At 37.1% G+C, this 18,027-nt stretch overlaps 1 protein-coding gene across 1 annotated transcript in view; it reads right to left on the reverse strand.

Moving 5' to 3' along the window:
- MGC68456 (uncharacterized protein) overlaps positions 1 to 18,027 on the reverse strand; it is a gene marked incomplete in the record, with an annotated part of 91,965 nt that overhangs the window by 22,612 nt on the left and 51,326 nt on the right. Inside the window, 4 exon segments of the mRNA NM_001089673.1 lie at positions 9,609 to 9,785; positions 11,027 to 11,209; positions 14,703 to 14,750; positions 17,145 to 17,294. Of these exon segments, the coding sequence (NP_001083142.1) occupies positions 9,609 to 9,785; positions 11,027 to 11,209; positions 14,703 to 14,750; positions 17,145 to 17,294 (558 nt within the window).

An 18,027-nucleotide genomic window follows, 5' to 3' on the forward strand; every position in this document is an offset into this window, starting at 1 on the left:
AGGTGAAAAATAACTTATTTTTCATAATGTAAATATAACAGTTTAGCTATCAGGTGACGCCAGCCCCTAATTTTGGCCTGTAGGGGAATTCCCCTGTAGGAGCCTGCATTAGGAAGTGAAGGAGGTTTGCACTTCCTCAACATTTAAAGACAGCACCTAATCTGATATGGCCAGACTATTTTTGGGACAATAACTCCTTTAGGGCTAGTCAAATTCGACTAGAGAGTTATTCAAATTCGATTTGAGTTTTTCATAGAATTCTAATTTGATTTTCGAGATTTATCATACTCTGGCCCTTCAAGAACTCAAATTTGACTATTTGCCACCTAAAACCTGCCAAATTGCTGTTTATGTCAATGGGAGAGGTCCAGGGATCAATTTGGAGTTGTTTGCAGCCTTCCTGACATTTTTTCTCTGAAAAAAACTGGAATCAAGGTATTTAAATTTGAATCGAATTTGATTTGAATTCGATTCGAGTTTTCAGGGGTCAATTCTATGCACCCTACTTTTAAAAATTCAATTTTTTTGATGAATTTAGAGATCATGAGAGTTTATGGTAGTTTTAAAAAACTCACATGAATTCGAAATTCAACCCTTGATAAATGTGCCGCCTACTGTCAATGACATTCCTGCCATGATGCAAGGATCAGAACCTTTCATATTATGGCAGCAAACAGCTACATACTAGGAGCAGTAAAAAGCCCCCTCTGGTAACTTTTGGAGCCAAATTTACAATTTTTAAACCTAAAATTTGGCTTTGCTAATGCAGCGAGCACAATGGTCCTCTCTGCATTAGTGATGTAGCCCCCCTTTGACCTGCTCCAGTGATGTTTTAATTGCGGAGCTGAAGGTGGGGGGCATTGGGGCTGCTGCCTTTGGCGACAGAAGCCCCAGAAGCAGTGCTGCTTACTGTACTTGTATACTTACAGACAGAATTTTTGGGGGTGGGGGACTTTTGCTCACAGAACACAAATTGGTAAGTATACTCGCACATATAAACAATTTTTTCCAGTTTTGACATCATGACTAGCATTAAGACCAGCTGCACTATAAAATTACTTTATTTTATTTCTGTGATTTTATTACACTTGTAAGAATTTTGTTTTTAGCAATTGTATTGCTTATTTTCAGGTCCAAATTTCTGCTTATTGATGTCAGTTTGGCCTGTACAAAATTCATTGAAAGTGATACAAGTGAAACTTGGACTTTGAGCAATTATCTCGCTGTGCAATCATTTCTATAAATTATTTATAATACAGCCATTACAGTTTGTATGCAATAATTTCATTTTGGGATCTCAACTGGGGTCTCTTGTGATGGTGCACAATTTAGGTGTTGGGAAGAGAAATACAGGATGTCTCCATGCCTTTCCATAGCTTGCTCATAATGAATACAGGGTTGCCAAATGAATACCATGCTTATTTCATTGGAGAAGCACATGAATTTATTCTGCATTTTAAAGACACTATGTAGGTGTTAAATGTAAGTGTGAAGCAAGGTGCAAAGTGTGAAAAACAGCAAATTTTGACTTTGCACTCTACTCTTTGCATCCTCATACTATATTATACTACTATCTGTCTACCATGTAGGGGCTGCTTCTTCAACAGGAATTTTTAAAATAAATATGATTTTTGTGACACATATCTGCAGATTTGGTTATATTATAATAAAGTCAAACGGAATTATTTCCCACTGTTTTATGATCATTTTACCCAAATGCTTATTTTTCTAATACTGTATTACTCAAACAGCATAGCCTTTCTATTGCTGCATAAATATACATTCTGCAGAATTCCTGGTGCCTATAAATTTCCTTATGTTTTAAACACCATAATATTTTTGGTGATCCTCTCACTATAAACAGCCTGACCTGAGCTTGAGATGCAGTTGTGGCCATTGCTCTATTTTAGCCTGGCATAAAAGCGTTACTCCCCTTCTGCTGATTCATTCTCACAATACTGCTACACTGACAATAATACAAATTAAAATGTATTATAAAATGATTATTAAATATTAAGTAGAATAATAAATTAGAAAGATTAATATGTAAGGCCTTTGTGGAATCAACAGGCCACATACCTATACAGATTGGTGGATCATCCCATTTTCCATTCCTACACACAACCTGTGTGTTTCCTTCAAGTATGTAATATTCTGGACACTTATAATTCAGTGTTGTGCCATGTTTATTGGTAGCTTCTCTGGATTCCAGCGTGTCCCCAAACTGTACCATTGGGGGAAACCCACAGGTCTGTCCTTGCTCTAAAAATAAAGAAGACTGAGTTAACACTGATACTGAATATTTTGGTATAGATAGTAGCCTAATGGATAGACGATACAGTGGCATGAGAAGTAATAGCAAATGTAGAAAGAGTTGTAAAATATGTCAAAACTGATTGCAGTGTAAGAGAAAAATGTAAAAGTGGAGTGATATAAATGGTAATGTGACCTATAAGAAACGCTGATATCATTAAAGGAAAACTATACCCCCCAAACAATGTAGGTCTCTATTAAAAGATACTGAGTAAAACAGCTCACGTGTAAAACCCTGCTTCATGTAAATGAACCATTATCATAATAATAAACTTTTTTAGTAGTATGTGCCATTGGGTAATCATAAATAGAAAATTGCCATTTAAAAAAATAAGGGCCGCCCCCTGAGATCGTAAGATTCACTGTGCACACATACAAACCACATGTAAGGTCACATGAGCCAATTAACAGACAGAGTTCTGCCTTTTGCTTCCTCACTTCTTCCTGTTACAGTTAGTGTTGTAGTATTTCTGGTCAGGTGATCTCTGAGGCAGCACAGATAGAGTCACAAAATGGTGGTTCAAGGCAAGAGATGTAAAAGGGCAAGATTTATGTAAATATATATTCCAATTTGGTAAGATGTCATTCAATTTGATATAAATTATCTGTTGCTCAAGTATTCATTTTGGGGGTATAGTTTTCCTTTAATATGCAGAGTGATAGTAAAACTTTCAGAAAGGTCTTAGACCATAATGTACACGGACTTATACAGACTGCAGACTTATCAACCTTGGGTCCAATGCACCTCTTTAATCAGTATTTTAGCACATTACTATATCTGGGACTGCATTGTGCATATTCATATATTGATATTATTGAGGAAGTCCATCTTTAAAGGGGTTGTTCACCTTCCAAACACAGTTTTCACATTGTTCACCATAAACAAAGCCTTTTTTTCAATTGCTGTCCATCTTTTATTTTTAATCTTTTCCCAAATGTAAGTTTAAAGTTTAATTTTCCTGTCTCTAGTGTTTCAGTCTGGCAGCTCAGTGACCCAGGAGCATCTGAACTGTTAGAATTTGCTACATTAACTTTTAGTATGTTATAGAATGGTCAATCCTAAGCAACTTTTAAAATGGTCTCCATTATTTATTTATTTTTATTTACTTATTTTTTCTAATTATTTGTCTTTTTCTTCTGACTCTTTCCAGCTTTCAAATAGGGGTCAGTGACTACATCAAAAAAATACAAATTTATTCAGGCATCTCCTATTCACATTCCTATTCTCAAATCAGTGCTTGGTTGCTGGTATAATGTAGACCCTAGCAATCAGATTGCTGAAATTCTAAACTGAATAAAAAGCCAAATAACTCAAAAACCACAAAAACAGAAACCCAATTGCAAATGATCTCAGAATAGCACTCTCTACATCACACTAAAAGTTAATTTAAAGGTAAACAACCTCTTTAACGTATTGTTTTATAGTGCACTGTATACACATCCAGTGCTATTGAAATAAAAATATACATGCATATACTGTATAATTCACTTCAAAAGCTAGGGCTCATTTATGAATGCAGATCAATGTTAATGTCAGTGGCGGAACTACCAGGGGTGCAACGGTTGCAGCTGCACCCTTTATGGGGACCGTCGAGTCCCAGGAAAGAAATTAAAAAAAAATACTTTGAAATCGGTGGCGATCTGCGTGTGATGTCACTGGCAGAGCGCTACATGCAGTGCAGTCCTTAGACCCATTGTACAAATTACGTCCAATCGGGCACAGCGCAATGGAAGGAACCAGGAAAAGCTTTTTGGTTCTTCCTCCACTAATGTCCCCTCACACCTGCACAGCTGCAGGAGATAAAGTGGCTCAGACAGTGGCTCAGACTCCGAGATCATATCTTCAGTTACTGCTTGTGATCTCCGGGAGCGGAGGGTGTGCAGGTAGGAGAGCGGCTGCACGGGCTGCTGATCTCCCCAGGATCACCTTGCATTGCACAAGCAGGAGGTGGGGGGAGGGTGGAAGCCAGCCGCCAGCTTGTTCCCACACACTCACACGCGGGAATCCCCTGGCTATTGTGCACCCCAGCATCAGCAGCACAGGAGGGGCAGCTGGAAGTGCGAACTAGGGGGGAAAAATCTTGTGTTTTAAAGGGCACGGGGTGGGGAGAGATTTGTCAGTTGCAAACAGATCCACGTGGTGCTGCTCCGGCCATGCTGCAGATCTGGGAGCAGCGAACAAGCACAACACTGGCACAAGTACAGGGACAAGTTGGCTGCTCCTCTCATCTGCCCCCTCCCTGGCTGCTGCTAGTGGGGATTTACCCCTGTGCTGGTGTCACTGCTGTATCATCTCTATGGCGCGCACACCTCCTGCTCAGCTGATCTCCTACCATTAACATGGCAATAGGGCTGGCACGGGGAGGGGATTACCCAGCTCTACTAATTGTATTGTTGGAGGGGGTTGAATTAATTACCTCTCCCCGGTGATCACATTGGGATTGTGTGTGTATATATAGCAAGGTCACATTGTAGAGCAAATGCTCTTTAAGGCTACAAATTTATTGTTCCTAGTTTTAAATGACATGACTCATTTGTGTATTTAAACCCTCTTCTATTCATGTTTCTCTTTTTCAAATCAGTGCAAGGTTGCCAGGGTAATTTGGACCCTAGCAACCAATGGCTGACATTGCAAACTGGAGAGCTGCTGAATAAAAAGTTAAATAACTCAAAAAACACAAATAATAAAAAATGAAAACAAACTGCAAATTGTCTGAGAATATCCCTCTCTACATCATACTAAAAGTCAACTCCTAGGTGAAAAACCCCTTTAGGGGGGCCCAGTTGTAAATTTCTGTACTGGGGCCCTAAGTGTCTAGTTATGCCACTGGTTAATGTGCAAAATTTAGAAACAAAAACTGGGGAAATATTCAGTTGTTTCAACCAGTGTCCATTATAGTAAATAATGCATAGATTTCGGCAAACAATTTCACTTAATTTATGTTTGAAAGCTACTTCTGGTGATAACTCTGGGAGCCCTGATCGATAGCATTGACACTTGCCTTACGTTGCAAATGAGCATTTTGCTTCTTTAAATGCTGACAATTTTTATAAAGAACAAGAAAGACCCCAGTGATCTAATCTCTGAATTTTTCCCTGGGCTGGTTCCCCATGCACATTAGAGTGAAGCCTGAAAAATGGTTTACTCTTTTACCAGTCATTTACTTTTCTAATAGGAGCACCAGTCTAGGGAAGAAAAATAGTGATTGTATTCACCAAGTGCTGCTATACTAGGTGACTGTTTGCAGTGGGGTAACTTAATAGCACTTGCCCCTCCTCACAGCCAACACTTCCTCTGGTATGCTCACTACCTATCTGCCACTAATTTTCAGCAGAGGCAAAGTTAAAAAGTAGGAGAGGGGATGAAGAGGGAAGTGGACCATATAGCAGACCCTGAAGTCAGGGTCCCCCCCCTGTCTCCTTCCCCTCTTTAGGGTCAGCTGCCTTGAGAATCGCAGAAAAAAAATATAAATATTTTAAAAAAAGAAAGAGGATACAACTAATCTCAAATTGTTTTAGAATACTTAAAAACATGAATATATCCTTATAAAAAAGTAATTTTAATATGAACTACTGTACTCCAAATTATATACACTCCTGTATGTTTGAGGAAATTAAGAATAGAGACACCAGGATTCCCACAAGATTAACAGTGAGCAGTGCAGAAAACTTACTTCTACATTCTGGCAATTCTTTCCACTGAGAATTTGTACAAACTGCCCGATCCCGATTCATGTCAAAAACATATCCCGAGTTACATCTATAAATGGCTCGTTCTCCTGAGTTGTAATTATCTTTCTTATTCAGTAGCAGAGCATTGGTTATATCTGGAGCTGACTCACAAGATGTAGCTTGAAGAAAGGAAACAAAATACACATGTGAATTGATAGATCTTTATTTTATTATTATAATGTGTTTTTAATTAATTACCATAAACTGAAGATAATGAGAAGGAACACTAGAAAGAAAAAGAAGAATAAAGTGATGGCTAAAGAAGTAAGAGGAGCAGCATCTGGAGAGACCACCTGTTTCCAGGTGCAAGCTATTTTGTTTGGAAAGTAGCAGGACAGACTTGTATTTTAGCTGGGGAGAAGGAAACAAGTTATGTTTTGCCACTCACAATATTTCGAAAAAAATGTATCTGGGCAAAAAAAGTCCTGTGTGCCATTGCTCTAATACAGTAAGCGCTGTTACAATGTTGGCGCTATATAAATACATGTTTATAATAAATAATAATAAAAGACCTGCAACAATTTGCACACATTTGCTTAATATAGTGTGAAAAATGCAAAAACACTGGATAGTGGCAAGTGCTCATGTAGAAAACCATACCACCCCGGGGTACATCCGAGTAAGCAACACAGAGCAATCCTCCTGCTTCTTTGTGTCGAGTGCACATACACAATGATATGAAAAGCTGAACTTTAAGCAAAGAGTTGCCTTTTTACTCTACTATGCATTCGTTGGTCCAGGGACATTGAAGGACAATGCAAAGAAGAGAATTGCTCCATAGTGCTCCCTCAGAAGCACGCCAGACCAGTGAAGTTTTTGACTAACACTTATGAGACAAGGGGACAAGGGGATGAGCATTGATTAATCCCCCTGATTTTTATAAGTTCTAAAGGAGAAATGGTGGGAATACTGAATAACCAAGTACCCTTTTTAACCCCCTTTAAAACATATTTTAGTATTAAGCCTCAAACATGTTATAAAAATATGGACTATTTAATATGATATTTCAGATATGATAATGATTCCTACGTAAAAGCCCTTTAAAAAAAGGTATTTATAGACTGTGAATAAATGTAATTGTTAAATACACGTCTGCTGGTGCATTATATTTAGGCTTATGTTTTTGAACAGTGACAAACTATATGCACACAATATATATGCAAATATTATATAATGTATCTCTCAAACACTTACAAGTGCATTTGGGTAAATTTGTCCATTTCCCTTCAATGCATTTTACTTGATCATTTTCAGATATTGTATATCCAGCCTGACAGAAATATTTCACAATATCTCCATGTTTGTACTGGGGCTTTACTTCCGCAATAACAGTATTCTCAACATATGGAGGTTGGTCACAAGATTTACCTGTAAAATATACAGTTATATTTCACAAAAAAGCCCAAAAAAGTATACTGGAGGAACTCTTCCAATAGGTTTTGCAAAAGGTTATTTAACTCTGTATCACATATTTTTCTTTTTTTAGATAGCCCAGTTTCATTCACTAGCCACAGAGAATCAATTAAATTAACCTCCATTTCCGTATTGTGAAAGGGGATGCCGAGCTGTTAGACACTTCCTATGATTCTAGTCACTTACCTCCTACCATTCCCGATAACAAGTTAACTGAGTTCTGCTCCTACATTTTTCCCCTAGTCTTTTAGGCATTCCCACCAGGCTAGGGTGATCATATGCACATTACAAAATGTGTGTGCCCTACTAGACTTGGCACAGGGGACTCCTGGGAAACCCACAATTAATGGCAGCTTTGGGGCAGATTTATCAAAGGTTGAATTTTGAAGTTATGTGAATTTTTATTAACTCTTGAATGGCAGGTTTTGTGATTTTTTGTGTTTTTTTTGTGATTTATTAAACCCAGAGGCTGCTAAAAGTCCAAATAATAAAAACACTCCATCTGCCGAGGTCATGTAGAAGTCAATTGAAGATGCCATGTTTACAAATGGATTTATTAGAGTACATTTATTAATAAGTATGGTAAAAATGTGGACAACAGTTTGGTCTCAGTGGTATTTAAAAAATTGTGAGAAATTTTCAGATTTTAGTAAATAACCCCCTTTATATTATATATGGGCTATTCATTTAGCTCACATTGAACATAAACATAAGCAACATTAACTCCTTCAAAGAGGACCTTTCACCCTAAGAAGTAATTCAAAATACCATTTTATTGTTTCCTTCATGCTTTTGGAATCCACAATTCCAGAGCATACAAACAGGTGCTGGAAACTGGGCAAGCTTTGCATCATGCCGTGATCACACATATATATATATATAGCATTGCTTGGAGTGCCTGCACTTCTGACATCCAATAGCTGGAGGTGCTCGATCAGTTGGTAAATCATATAGGAATAAGGGATCAGCACACTTTTTTTTTTCAATAGTAAATGAATGCTTTTATTTTTGCATGTTATCCGACGTTTCGGTCCCACTTGGGGAAAGGTCCGTGAAAAACGTTGGATAAAATGCAAAAATAAAAGCATTCATTCGGTATTGAAAAAAAGGAGTGTACTAATCCCTTATTCATATATATATATATATATATATATACACACACACACACACACACACACACACACACACACACACACCAGGAAAGCGGATATGATACACATGTATAGGCTATACACTTAAAATTTTGATAAATTTGCCCCTTAATACAGCTTTGGGGTGAAAACAGCTTAAATTGGTTTAGCAGTGGTGTCCATTCTGTTAGTGCCTCACATTAACCAAGGCAGCTATCCCATCTCTTGTACAATACACTAAAATACAAGTTATATCCTTATAATACACAAGAGAAATGAATATCCTGTAAATTATATCCTTATGAGAAGTGCTTAGTGATGTCATCAGTTATAATGGTTGCTTGGTAACATCTGTTACATAACTCATAGAAACCAAATGTAATCTTACCGAAGAGAAGAAGATGTCGTCTGTGAGCTCCGCTGCGCTCATTCTGCATGTGCGGTGACTATTTCAAGAGGGGGCAGAATTCTCGGGTAAGACTATGCAGGGGGAGGCAGGGAGGGGGGGCCAGTGGGGGGGGCTTAAAATTGTAGGGGGGTTTACTTTTCCTTTAAAGGTCTAAGAGAAAAAAAACCCTTAATTTTGATCTGATTGTTTCACCCAAAGGCCAAACTATAGGATCAAAATGATCAGGGATAGATCCACAAGCAGATCTTTTAGTGTATGGCCGCCTTTAATAAGATGGGATGTGCAACATCATTTTCTGTGTTAAATAGGATGTGTGTTAAATGTGTTAAGTTATTCTGTGTTAAACAAACAAACAGAAGTTGTCCAGTTGGCAATCAAACATTTTGAACCTGCCTGTTGTTCTAATACTGCATTATGAAAAATGAAGTCATTTTTGAGATTCCTGCTATGAGAGGGCTGTGGGAACTGTGTCCTGCTTGTGTTCACCTGTCAGGCGAGGATGGGGATTCCAAATGGATCTTGAAAACAGTGGAGATAGTTGATTGGTTATCTCACACATTTAGCTGTGCCCCTTGAAAGCTTTGTTGCAAATGAGTGTTACAGCCTTTTACCTTTACAAACCGGAGGTGCCGTCCACCGTTCCGCGAAACACCAACTTTCGCTTGAACCACTAATGTCGTAACCTGGGTCACATTGGTAATTCACCATTTCACCACTGTCATACCAGTGTTTAGAAGGTACAGCTTTTCCTTTTTCTATTTTGGGTGGAAGGCTACAATGAGGCAGTTCTTTAAAGAAACACACATAGGTATATTATTTTCACTAAAATAATAAAAAATACACAATTTGTACAATAGCATGGTATAGTATGAAAATCTTTTAAAAAAGGTTACCCAAGGGTATATTTATCCTATACTTCCTAAAATTTAGATGAACTCTACAAATCCTATTCTGGCATAGTTTAATTGTATTTCATTTTTATAGTCAAGTTTGTCTAGTCACTCCCCAATGGAATGATTTAACATGCACTGTACTTCAGGATCAGGAAGCTGATCTTAAAAGGGAACTATTGTGAAAATGAAAATTTAATATCAGCTTCAACACACTGAAATAGGAAACTTTCTAAATATAATGGATTAATAATTATCTGCCGTTTCTCTACTCTTCACTAGTTCCATTTAAGCTTCTTCTGACCCTTATTGTTAAAGGGACTAAATATCCAATATTAACTCTTTTCGAGGGTTTCTCCTGCACCAAGGGCAGAAGGCTAGAGAGCAGATGCTGGAAGAATCCCCTTATTCTGATTCAGAAAAAATAAAATGTTTAACAGAAAATGTATGTGCTCCTCTAAACGCGTGTTTGGTAATGCCCATCCTGATGCCTCTGTTAGAGACTTTTTAAAAGCTTTTAATGATGTCCATGGCACCTGTGACACCCCCCATACCTGGGTTAATATGTTACAGACAAAAAAAAAAATTTCCCTACATTTTTATTGTTTCCCCTATAGATACAGATTAGCCAGGGCACGTGATTTTTTTTTATACCCCCATGTCTGCTTTATCTGAGATTGTGAATGAACTTCTGTATGCATATGTTGGTGCTATATAAACACACGTTAATAATAATAATAAAATATTAATATGAGAAGGCATTTTGCATACAATAATAAAAGCATACACACTAGCTCTGAGTAAGGAAGAAGAGGTTGTTTAAATTCACCAAAAATGCTGGATTGTAGGGATACTACCATTACTATACTAACATGAACAACTTTGATTGAAACTAACTCCAACTCCCAGTGCCCCAGATCACAAGCAACAAGAACATGTTAACAGAAAGATAGAACAGTAAAAAAAATACACTACTGAAAGTATAGTGAAAAATGACTATTACATTATTATTGGTATTGATATTATTACATATCATAAATACTATTGCATTACCATGAATGTTTGGGTTGAAACAAAGTCTGCACAATAGATTTTTTATTTTAAAAAAGCATTTTTAAGAAGGATCAATGTATACGCACCAATACACTGAGGAGGAGTTTGCCATTTGCCATTCTGGCATTCGATGGATTTTAAGCCAAAGGGTCGAAATCTTGGAGTACACTTTATCTCAACAGTGATGCCATTATGATAAATGATATTTCCTGATTCCGAATCCTGTGAGTTTTGTGGTTTGGGAGCAGGGGCACACACACTATGATCCACTGCCAAAGGGAAAAAAAAACTCTGATGAATACTGAGATGAATATCCCTAAATTCCATTGTGCTATAACATAGACGGCATTTCTATGTTGCTATCTGCCATGGGAAAACCTTCTGCATCAGGGAAATCAATACTACTTCAGAATCTACCCTTAATTTTCATGTTTTCCTAAACCTTCTTTTTCTGTCTTGAGCTGTAAACATATATAGTCTTATAATTTTTTAGTCTTTTTGAGTGCATTTTACTCCACATTAACACTTACCCCAATTATTGTCTTTTTGCATGTGTTTTCTAAAAGGCCCCATTTATTTTCAACTTAAACAGCTTTACATTAATACAAGTGATAAAACTGAAATGTTTCTAATGGGGGGAGGGGAAAGCTTTCCTTGACTAGGAAATCAAAATAGCAGGAAATGGTTTCTGCTTGTAGTAAGGTGGAAATGTCAAAGAGGTGTTGGTACTCATCAGTATTGTTGCTAAAGAAAGTTAAATGTGTTATTTAACTTTATATTAACTTTTAGTATAATATAGAATGGCCTATTCTAAACAACTTTTCAATTAGTCTTTATTTTTGGTTATAGTCATGTGCTTCTTCTTCTGCTTCTTTCCAGCTTTCAAATGGGGGATCACTGACCCTTGCAGCCAAAAAAGCTATCATTTTATTGTAATTGTAACTTTTTTTTCCTATCTTCTATTCAAACCTCTCCTATTCATCTTCCATTCTCTCCTTTAAACCACTAACTGGCTGTTAGGGAACATTAAACGCTGGCATCAAGATAGCTGCTGAACAAAAAGCTAATTCATCATCATAAACAAAAAAAAATATATTTATATAATTTGTCTCAGAATTTCACTGTTCACATCATTCTAAAATGTTAATTTGACAGTGACCTATCCCTTTAAGAGTATAATCTTAGAGCAAAGTCTAAGTAACTATATTGGCAAAGAGCATGGCTAGAATATTAAAGAGGTTTGACGACTTATGGGTTCACTAGTTGTGACAGCACTTTGAATTGCTTTTTGTATTAGAAATTACAATGTGCAGTCAAAATTTGTTCAGTCTTTGTATTTGTATTCAGTATTTGTTCAGACTTATTAAACTGGCAGATTGTACTTTCCTGTAAACTAAATGCTGGCATTTAACAGCTGATTCTAAATGCATTTCCACCCAAAACCTGCTTATTTCAAAATGAAAGCCATTGTAACGTCAATATACTGAACATTTCAATTGTAACATTTAGGGGCAGATTTATCAAAGGTCTAATTCAAAAAAACCAACTGAATGGTGCTCGAAGTTTTTTGGGGTCAAAGTGGGCCTACTTTGAATCGTACGATTCGAAGTATCGCTACTTTGATCTACTTCGATTCAAAGTTTTTTTTAACTTCGACGTTCGATCTCCCAGACTCCCCCAATTGCCTCCATACAGGTTCTAGGAGGTCCACCATAGGCTAAAACGGCACTTCGGCAGCTTTTAGGTGGCGAATGGTCGAAATCGAAATTTTAAAGAGACAGTACTTCAAAAAAATTCGACCTTCAAAGTTTTTTTCAACTTTGAATCGAAGTTGGACTATTCGATGGTCGAAGTACGCAAAAATTACTTCGAAATTCGAAGTTTTTAACTTCGAACCTTCACTTCGACCTTTGATAAATCTGCCCCTAGAATATACTGTACATTCATTTAAGATTTTCAACAGGTTTTAAATTATTTGGCCATGTAAACTACAATTAAAACAAATTAGTTTATGCCTTTCTATGTCTGGTTCTGAATCTATAAACAATGGGAAATATTTATCAAAGAGAAAGTAAAGAGCTCCACAGTCCCTCAGAGTGAAATTCCACCACTAAAGTATTTTGTAAGTACATGTTTATTGAAGGATGGAAGTGAGAGTTCACCCATTGACAAACATGTCCCTAAAAATCCTACACAAGTGAATGGAGGGATGGAATTTATCTTTAGACTGTAGTAATATCTAGTTCTGATGCCACAATGTAGTAATTCAGTTGTATCAATCTGTTACTCAGCTATTACATTTACATATAACTTTAGCACAAATGAAAATATTTAATTACTGTATATTGAAAAGTTGCTTGGGATGATATTTTCTTTCTTTTTGCAAAAAAAACCTGTTTTTGGACTGAGCTACTTTTTAAGCAAAGATTGTAAGCTGTTTTGGGCAAGGCCCTCTTTACATCTTGTATTGTTGATGGCTTTTGTGTGTTTATTGTGTAATGCTGTGAAATATGTTGGTGTTTTAAACATACATACAGTATATTCTTTTTATTATTATTATTATTATTATTATTAATAATAATACGAATAGAATAATGGCTTATTTTTGTCTGAATACATCTTTTGCTGATTATGGTGATGTGTATATGAAGTATAAGAAAATCAAGAGGAAGGGCTGTGATGTGATGTAATTTGGCCTCCTGTAATTTGCAATTCTATACTTCGCACATGGGGATTATTTCTAAATCACAAAATGTAAAGTTTGACTAACTCGCCAAAATTACATGCATAATATCCCCATGCTAATATTGCACATAAGTCATTGAGAACCATACGTTGCTGTAATTACATGGTACATTTTTGCCACAACAATTGGGTATCAATAAAAACTTTGGTGGAGATAGAGAAGCTTAATTTTTACTTCTTTATAAATGCAAATAAAAAGCACCTAAACAAATTTTATAGATATGAACAATTTTACAAGGTTAAATAAATGTTTGTGACAATTAGTGATGAGCGAATCTGTCTCGAATTGGCGAAACGGTGAAAAAATTTGCACCACAATTTTTTTTCTCCCTCCAAATTCATTACAGTCAATGGGCGTTTTTCTCATGATGACTTTTTTTGTCTCAGTGACTTGTGTCCAAATGCATTAAAGTCTTGCTGACAATTTTGTCTTGGTGACTTTTTTGTTGCGGCAAAATTTTTCACTGCAGATTTTTTACGAATTCGAAGGATTTACCACAAATCTTACGATCGAACGATCGAAGGAAAAATTAAGTTTTAATCGATCGAAGGATTTTCCTTCGATCATAAAAACCTTAGAAAACTGATGGGGAAGGTCCCCATAGGATAACATTGTACCTCAGGAGGTTTAAACTGCCGAAGTATGTAGTTGAAGTTTTTTTTAAAGAGACAGTACTTCGACTAACGAATGGTCGAATAGTGGAATGACTTTTACTTCGAATCGTTCAAATCGAAGTCGTAGTCGAAGGTCGTAGTAGCCTATTCGATGGTCGAAGTACCCAAAAAATACTTTGAAATTCTACGTTTTTTTTACTTCAAATCCTTCACTCGAGCTTAGTAAATGTGCCCCTAAGTGTTTGTATTTTGCTTAGCCTGTACCTTTGTGCTACTACGTCTGACATAAAACTACTGCTGGAATGTTATTGATAAGCAGTATTGATAAGCAATATCTTGCTCCAATAATTTATTCAACCTTTCATGCTAATCATTTTATGAAAAACGATTGTAAAATCATACCTTGTTTATTTGTAATTAGTTTGTAACGATCTTTCCATCCACGTTCATCTGTTCAAATAAAGCATATGTATAACATAGTATGTTATGTATAGAACATTTTTAGTTAGTAAAGAAGTTTCTTTAAAAGAAGCCATTCAAAAAGATGGAGCACACATCTATACATTTGGCACAGATAGTTCCACTGCCACTCCATTTAAGAGTATTCATTTAAATAATTATTTATTTTATCTAGTGTGGGGAAAACTGAGACTAGGGAATAGGTAATGGGATTGAATAAGTATTGTGCAATTTACCAGGTTAGCGCTCCTTTATATCAGAACACCACACATTGATAATAAAAGTAAATTCCCAATTTGAATTAAATATTCAGAAGATAGTTTCATGGGGAGCAGTTAACAGTACTAATCAGATATTACTATGATATCCACTATACAAACCGATAGTATTTCTATTAAAATTATCATGAAAGAATAAAAACAATCATAGCTGTTGCAATGTGGCTTTCCTGCACATAGAGCTTGTGGCATACAGGAGGGACGAGCCAAGCCGACTGGGTGCCTTAGGCAACCCTGCTGGCTAGCCTGCTCCCCCCATGCACGTGCACAAACACGACCGCGTATGAAAGCACATGTGCATGTGCAGTAGCAGAGGGAAGGGCATGAGAGAGAGGGGAGAGCAGCAGATGGGAGGGGAGGGAGGTAAGACTGACAGAGAGGAGAGAAGGGGAGGTAAGGGAGAGTGATCCAATAGACTCAAAACAGGCAGACGGCACTTCTGGAATAGGTTTATTGGGGTTGCTACTGTAAAACCTAACTCGTTTCGGGAGTAAATCCCTTAATCATAGGTCCTCTGATTAAGGGATTTACTCCCGAAATGCGTTAGGTTTTACAGCAGCAACCCCAATAAACCTATTCCAGAAGTGCCGTCTGCCTGTTTTGAGTCTATTGGATGTTTGCAGTGGGGACACTGCTTGACAGAGCACCTGGCTTTAGGAACATGCGGTGAGCAGTAGCGGACCCTTTCTTTTGTTCTCTAAGGGAGAGTGACACAGGGCAGCAAACAGGAACTAGAAGTAGGCAGAAGACACTTTTACAGGTACCTGCCAATGGCTCCCCTTGTTGCTGCGCCCTAGGCAGGTGCCTCTTCTGCCTACCCCTAGTTCCAGCCCTGGTGGCATAAACACTTTTTATATCTATATAGAGTCACTTACTCTGAGTTCCCCTTCTAAATCCTCTACTTTGCAGTTTAATATAGCACTAAGAAACCCCCTATAGATAAAACTATTTCCCTATATAAAGATCTTGCTTCCAGCCAGAGTATATAAGTTAAAATTTAAAATGAGTGAGCTCCACTTCTCTGTTCCCTGCTGTATAGTAGTTCAATATCACGCCACGCAAAGTTGTTTGAGTTTGTACATATATATATATTCTATTGAACTTAGTTAGTATCACAGGGTAGAGTTGCAGTTTATTTAGAACACACTGATTTATTGTACGTATGAGTTCAGTGCAGATGGGGTAAAACTTGAATAAGTACTGTGACTTGGGTTTAATTCATGTGACAAAGATACATTGATAATGAATTCATGGCTGCTGATAGAAAGGGGGAGCTATGAGTTATCAGTTTTGGAAGACAAGGGAAGTGGAAATTTGAAGTGGAATTTATTTATAGCTCCATTGACATAGGGATTAAATCAAAGAGCAGGGAGAGGGGCTAATGTGGCAAAAAAATACAAAGAGGGATCAGGGGGGTAATACTAGGTACAGAATAGGGGTTACTCTGGGGATTAAGTTATGGGGACTAAGTGAAAGGCTGCTGGGGGTGGGGGGGGGGGCTTACCAGGCAGTAAAAAGCTGCTCCTGGTAACATAAAAGGAGAATGAAAGCTACGGAGGCATTTTATTGCCAATAGATTAGCTGCAATAGTGCAAGCTAGAATGCTATATTTATTCTGTAGAATGCTTTACCATACCAGAGTAAACAGCTGTAGAAGCTCTCTGTTTGTTTAGGATACCAGCTGCCATATAAGCTTGATGTGACATCACCTGTCTGAGTCTCTCCCTGCTCACTTATAGCTCTGGGCTCAGTTTACTGCAGAGAAGGGAGGGGGAGAGGAGCAAACTGAGCATGCTCACGCCCAGGGCAAGGAGGTTTAAGCTGAAAACAGGAAGTCTGATACAGAAGCCCATGTGTACACAATAGAAGGAAAGAAATGCTGTGTTTCTTTTGACAGAGGACTCAGAGCAGCATTACTTTGAGGGATTACTGGTATATTTAGGTGGACCTTTCTGATAAAGCTTATTAAGTTTGAACCTTTCCTTCTCCTTTAAGAGCCAAATTTCTGGCTATTCATCTGAAAATGTGAGATAACCTATTTGGGGATAGCTGTGATTTAGGGTAGCCCACCCCCTGAAAATATTTGTTACATGTATATGACAATTACCTGTACAGGTAGGCAGTTCTGGGTCCCAGCCATAATAATAGCACTGGCTGGTGTCTTTTCCTGCTAATTTGTAGCCACGTGAACAAGAAAACTGAACCACGTCTCCAACGTTATAATTCACATTCAATTCTGCTATGCGACAAGAGGTTTCTGAGAACAGAAAAACAAACAAAGTAAAAGTTAATTCTCTGGGTCAGCACTGTCACAATTTTTTTAAAAAAATTCTTAAATGCCATAAAAATTGCTATAAACAAACGATGTTCTACAGTGAATTTATTTCTGTAACAATACATGCACATGCAGTGTTTTCAGAGCAGAAATGGAAGATCAAAAATTATAATCAGCTTTGTTTTTTAACCTTAAAGGGGTGGTTCACCATTAATTTAACTTAGAATATTATAGAATGCCTTTTTCCTAGCAATCTTGTAAATGGTTTTCATTATTTATTTTTTATAGCTTTTGAATAATTTGCCTTTCTCTTCTGCCCCCTTCCAGCTTTTAAATGGGTGGTCACTGACCCCAGCAGCCAAAAACTATAGCTCTATGAGGCTACCGGTTTACTGTTGTTTTTACTTTTTATTACTTATCGTTCAATGCAGATCCTGTACTATGTATATTGCCATCTCTCATTTAAACCACTGACTGGTTGCTAGTGTAAATAAGACCCTAGCAACAAGAGAGCTGTTAATATACCAAAAAGACAGCTGCTGAACAAAAAGCTAAATAACTGAAAAATCATAAAAAATGAAGACCAATTGCAACTTGTCTCAATATATATGTCTGCATCATATTACAATGTAATGCAAAGGTGAACTACTCCTTTAACCTCTTACTGGAATAAAAGCTTTCATAATTATTATCATCATTCATTCTGCAACATCAT

This window comes from Xenopus laevis, chromosome 4S (genome assembly GCF_017654675.1).
Source record: "Xenopus laevis strain J_2021 chromosome 4S, Xenopus_laevis_v10.1, whole genome shotgun sequence".
In the NCBI taxonomy this organism is placed as follows: domain Eukaryota; kingdom Metazoa; phylum Chordata; class Amphibia; order Anura; family Pipidae; genus Xenopus; species Xenopus laevis.